The sequence below is a fragment of the Calliphora vicina genome, chromosome 3 (genome assembly GCF_958450345.1).
Source record: "Calliphora vicina chromosome 3, idCalVici1.1, whole genome shotgun sequence".
In the NCBI taxonomy this organism is placed as follows: Eukaryota; Metazoa; Arthropoda; class Insecta; order Diptera; family Calliphoridae; genus Calliphora; species Calliphora vicina.
The window spans coordinates 128,735,272-128,741,383 of record NC_088782.1 but is presented as its reverse complement, the minus strand read 5'-3'; the positions used below and the strand labels follow the sequence as shown (position 1 = coordinate 128,741,383).

The window sequence follows — 6,112 nt, the reverse complement described above, 5'->3', positions numbered from 1 at the left end:
GTAAAAGGACCATTTTTTTCAGTCCCAAAAAAATTCTTTGGAATTATTTTCTTCTCTAAATAGCGGACAACTCTCAAAACCTTTAGGTGTCAGCTTATGAGAGAGTACACTGTACGATCTAGCTAAGTCCGCATAAGAGATCATATGTGAAGCCCGGCCAACCAGTCGAATCGAAACCAAAGCCAAATATCCATGACGATAAGGTAATGCTCTGTATTCGGTGGGAGCGAAGGGTCCTATCTATTATGAGCTGCTGAAATCTGAATAGACCATCACAGGGAACCTGTATCAAACTCAACTGATTCGTTTGAAGCGAGCATAAGCCGAAAAAAAGCCTAGAATATGCAGCCAGACATGAAACCGTAATATTCCAGTTTTGCCTCACCCGCCTTATAGTCCAGTCTTTGACCCATCCGACTACTATTTGTTTCGATCGATGCAAAACGCTCGCTCTGGGATAAGCTTCACCTTAGAACAGAGTATCTGAAATTGGCTTGAGTCTGTCTTGGCCTCAAAAGATGAGCAGTTCTTTTGGTTCGGTATCCATATGCTGCCAGAAAGATGGGAAAACGTCATAACTAACAATGGCCAATACTTTGAATAAATTTATATTCTACAAATGTTTCAAAATAAAATCTAAAAATTTTAAAAAATTCCGCATTTCCAAGTCATACACCCAATAGAAAACTTCGAAACTTATTAATTATAGCGAACATTGAAATTTTTCACTAAATAAAAAAATCATCGAATATTTTCTTATTGATATTGTTATTGATAATATCGAAATTATACTACATATCAATAAAGAAATCATTAAAAATCATTATTGCGGGTAAGAATTACAGAAAACGGCAAAATGTAGCAGTTGTAGTTGTATTTCCTCCCATAGTTTTTTTTATTATGTAATTTGAATTATAACACATTAATTTTTACCCCGTCCCCTTAAATGGCTCATTTAAATGTTAATGCTAAGACTTTGAAGTTTGTGTGTTTTTCTTATATTTTTTTTTCTCATATCCATTTATTTCATAAATTTGTTTATTTATTATAGCTCTTTGCTAAAATCAAATACATTAATTTTTCTATTTGATATTTAGCACATGCAGTGTGGAGAAGAAAAAACAAAAAATAATAAAAATAAAACATATTCAAATAGACTTTTTACTGTAGCATTGTTTGTTATAATATATTTTTATTTGTTTGTGTTTATTTTTTAAATAATTTTTAACAAAATTTATTTATATTTGCAAAGATTTTGTAATATTTATTTAATAAACTGTTTGGTTTTTATACTTTTACATGTAAAATGATGAAAAGTTTCCTGTAATTTAATTTAAAGTATATGCAAGAGTTTTGTTTTATGTTTGCGTTGGTTTTTCTTTTTTTTGTTTGTTTGTTTGTTATATTGTAGAAATAATAAAAAGTTTTTAAAAAACATTTAACATTTATAATTGTTTGTTATTTAAAACTAGCTTAACCATACATATAAATAGTTTATTTTAAAGTAGAAAAAACTAAACATTAAACTAAAGTTTAAATTTTATTTAAAACAAATAATAAAAAAAGCAAACAAACGTTTAACGTTGTTAATGAGTGTTATAATACAAACTAATTAAAACTAAATATTAATACAAGTTTAATCTAAAAGTAGGCTTTAAAATAAATTTACAATATAAAATATTATGGTCTACTTTTAGGCAAATATTCAACAAAACAATTATATGGAAAATATACTAAAAATTATTAAATATTTATTTAAAATTCTTTAATTAATATTTTATTAAATGCTAAGTATGTACAAAATTCTAAATTTAATTTAAAGTTTTCTAATTTCAACACCTATTTATTCGTTATTTGTTTAATTTAACCTTTTCAGGCTATAATTTTTTAAAGTTGTTTTATTAATTAATTTTAATGTTATTTATTTTCAGAAATCCCTTTTCTAATCAATGACTCACCAGTTTTAATTTCTGTAAGTTTTTAAAATATTTTATTTATTTCTACTTTAATTTACAATTTGTTATTTTCTAAAATGCTTAATTAAATTCGTTTTTTTATACAAATATTTGGATTTAATTCATTGTTGTCCCTACTGAAAGAATCTTTTTAGATTTCGTTTATTTTTTAATTTTATTTGTTCTTAATTTGGTGCATTCTAGAATGTAAGTAGTTGACAAAAAAAGTATCTGGGGCTTAAGAAAGATTATACAAAAGGCTATAATATAACTGACATCTGCGCATTAGTTGCCAGTTTAATAGAAAATTATTTTGTGAATTCTAAAACATTTCAGTATAAAAATGTATTTCTAATGACTTTAATTTAACAGTTCTATTAACAAATAATTAATTTCACATGTACAGTGATGAACAAGACACTTTTCTAAAGAATATTGTCTAAACTAAACACTTTTCTATAGAATAGAGTCAACCTAGACAATTTTCTATAGAATAGTGTCTAATTGGACACTTTTCTATAGAATAGTCTAAACTAGACACTTTTCAATAGAATAGTGTCTACACTAGGCACTTTTCTATAGAATAGTGTCACTAGCACTAGACACTTTTCTATAGAATAGTGTCACTAGCACTAGGCACTTTTCTATAGAATAGTGTCACTAGCACTAGACACTTTTCTATAGAATAGTGTCACTAGCACTAGACACTTTTCTATAGAATAGTGTCACTAGCACTAGACACTTTTCTATAGAATAGTGTCACTAGCACTAGACACTTTTCTATAGAATAGTGTCACTAGCACTAGACACTTTTCTATAGAATAGTGTCACTAGCACTAGACACTTTTCTATAGAATAGTGTCACTAGCACTAGACACTTTTCTATAGAATAGTGTCACTAGCACTAGACACTTTTCTATAGAATAGTGTCACTAGCACTAGACACTTTTCTATAGAATAGTGTCACTAGCACTAGACACTTTTCTATAGAATAGTGTCACTAGCACTAGACACTTTTCTATAGAATAGTGTCACTAGCACTAGACACTTTTCTATAGAATAGTGTCACTAGCACTAGACACTTTTCTATAGAATAGTGTCTACACTAGATACACTAGACACTTTTCTATAGAATAGTGTCTACACTAGATACTTTTCTATAGAATAGTGTCTACACTAGATACTTTTCTATAGAATAGTGTCTACACTAGATACTTTTCTATAGAATAGTGTCTACACTAGATACTTTTCTATAGTATAGTGTCTACACTAGATACTTTTATATTGAATAGTGTCTACACTAGACACTTTTATATAGAATAGTGTCTACACTAGACACATTTATATAGAATAGTGTCTACACTAGACAATTTTATATAGAATAGTGTCTACACTACATACTTTTCTATACAATATTGTTTGCATTAGATACTTTGCTATAGAATATTGCCTAACCAAGTCACTTGTTAATTTAATTACTTTTATTCGCCACTGTACTCTAGGAACTTGTTAAAACCTTACTTTATATTGATTTCTGTAATACAACCATTTAAATATAAACGATTTTTATCTATTAAATGTTCAACTTTGTTCAAAATTCCTTTTATATGTTGGTTATTTAGTAAATTCTTTTATATTGGACCTTTTTTGCTATTTGGGGGGGTGGGGGAGAGTATTTTTGTTCAATAAAAAAAATTTCAAGCTTTTTCTTATACAAAATGTTTAGTTTTTCTTTTGAATTTGCATTTGATTTTTTTGCTTTTTTTCATTTTAATATCAAGTTTGTGTATAAATTTCTTTTACTCTGTTTAATTAATACTTATGATTTCTCAATTTCTAAAATTCTATCTAAATTTAAATTAGTTTATTGGATTTCAAAGTTCTACTACTATAATTGATTAGATTGTTGATGATGCTGCAAAACAACTATGCATTCTTTAGCTTTTAATCTCTTATACTTTCTCTCTTATAAATCGGTGTGCAAAACCGGTGGTTTAGTCTGAGTATCTGAACAATCGGAAGAACTTTCTAAATTGGAGTTTTCCGTAATAGCGCCCTGTATGGCTATAAGCTGGGCTGAGGGTGTATGATGATTGGAGGATGTAGAGGCCTGAGTGTTGGGATTTTGCAACAAATGTTTCATTTGTGTGGAAGGACAAATGGCAATATTATTGCCGGCCTCTAGGGTGGTAGTGTTGGTGGTGCAAGTGGTGGCAGCCGAGGAGCTTACCATATTTTTGGCTTTATTATTTTTTCTATTTAGAATTGAATTTTTCTGTTTGTTTTTATTATTCGAGAGTAGTTTTTCTGTGGGCCGGGATTTGTTAAATTTGGGGAATAGACTGTTTTCCAGTTGCAGCTGGGCATTGACATCTTTGCGCGCTGCACAGGTGCAGGCTTTCATAAATGACTTTTTGAAATTATCACTTAGAAAGGCATAGAGTACGGGATTCATGGCTGAGTTGGAGTAACCCAAACAACCCACAAATAGGAAAATAGTTATTTCCAAGCGTGAAGCACAATTGCCGGGTGACGATGTTATCAAAGCTACCTGGGATATCCAATAGGGTAACCAACATAGAATGTATACTGTAATCACTGTTAGGACCAGTTTGGTGACTTTCCGATGTGACCTCTTCTTCTCTTTGGACTTGTGCTTGGGGCCAACTGTATGCAGTTTACGTATGACCAAGCAATAGAAGCCTAAAATGAATATAAGAGGGGTAGCGAAACCCAATGCCAATGAGTACAGTATAAATGTGGTACCCGATTGGGTATTCTGAGCTTCCGGCCACTTAATGTTGCACGATATATGCTCGCCATTCTCCACCGTATTGGCGAACAATATCACGGGCAACATTAAGAGCACTGAGGTCAACCAGGCAAAACCCGAAACCATTTTCGAAACCAAGGGCGTGCGATAGCGTGGCGAAGAGATGGGATGACACACAGCTATATAGCGATCGGCGGACATGATGAGCAGGAATATGGAAGAAGTAAACTGGGTTATTGAAGTACTCACCATATAAGCCTTGCAGGCATACTCTCCAAATTGAAAGCTGCCAATTTGCATGGTGTACAATAGAAAGGGTATGCCAATAAGGAAACACTCATCAGCTATGGCCAGATTTAAAATGTAAATGTTTGTTACCGTCTGCATTTTGGAAAACCTCAAAACTACATAAATAACTAAAGTGTTGCCAAACAAACCTATAATGCACACCAAAGAGTACAAAATCATGGTTATTAGATTAATTATGGTATGTTGGCCTGAGGTGCAGCCATAATCATTGTCATACTCATCATACGAAGAATTTGGCAGGGAGAAATTGAAGTCATCAGCATCACCGCCAAACATGGTGGCATTTAGTTGGCGATAGAACTTTGCAGCATCAAATTCATACAGTTTTAAGGTGGGCTTTAATTGGTCCTCCAGTACGGCCGACAGAGCATTAACTTTTGAGGGCACATCCAAAAAATTGTCTTCAGTTTTTGTATCCATTAGGTAATCGCCTGCTCCTCCTCCTCCCGCTGCTGCTGCTAAGTTATCTAATTCTGCTGGCGTCTGCTGGTATGTAAGTTGTACACTCAATGTAGGTATTAAGCTCATTAGTAAAATATTTAAAAAATATTTCATTTTTTTTCTTTTTCTTTGGCGTTTCAAATGTGTAGTTACGCTGGAAACGTGTTGGCATTAAGCTGCAGCCACAGCTACAAGTTATAGCTTACTGCTGGTTATCTTTTTTTAGAATTTGAGCGACGTCCTTCGTCCTCTGCGTCTTGTTGAAATCTTTTAAGTATTATTTAGTATACATGTTGGCCAGTTGTATGAAATGCTTGGCAATAATGACCACATTTTCGCACAAAACGAACAAAATCTGTAAATGTAGAAAGAAATAAAAGAAAAAAAAGAAAATTGTAATAAAAAAATTTGTGCAAAAAAAAAGTTTTAGGAAATATTTCACAGTGAAAAGAAAAACCACCAATACTTGTTGTTAAACTTATACTATGCATTAGGGTGGTTTTTAAATTGCGGTTTTAGGATTTTCGATGGTTCCAAGGTCTGCTCACATTGTTCTGCGCCATCTAATTACCAAAAATTTGAGCAAAATCGAATTTATTTTAAATTTTGAGTTTTTGTTTAAAAAAATTTGCAG

The 6,112-nt window shown here is 31.5% G+C and overlaps 1 protein-coding gene across 1 annotated transcript; it reads right to left on the bottom strand.

The window, feature by feature from the left end:
• Positions 1-3,436: 3,436 nt before the first annotated feature.
• On the bottom strand, positions 3,437-5,830 carry LOC135953228 (somatostatin receptor type 5-like). The gene has a single exon (XM_065503010.1). It carries the CDS (start codon positions 5,590-5,592, stop codon positions 3,922-3,924), a length of 1,671 nt encoding a protein of 556 aa, XP_065359082.1. The 5' UTR covers positions 5,593-5,830; the 3' UTR covers positions 3,437-3,921.
• Between the last annotated feature and the right edge of the window lie 282 nt (positions 5,831-6,112).

Bases quoted from the DNA above. Each gene is read 5' to 3' on its own strand.
- LOC135953228 (XM_065503010.1), bottom strand. From the start codon at position 5,592: ATGAAATATTTTTTAAATATTTTACTAATGAGCTTAATACCTACATTG.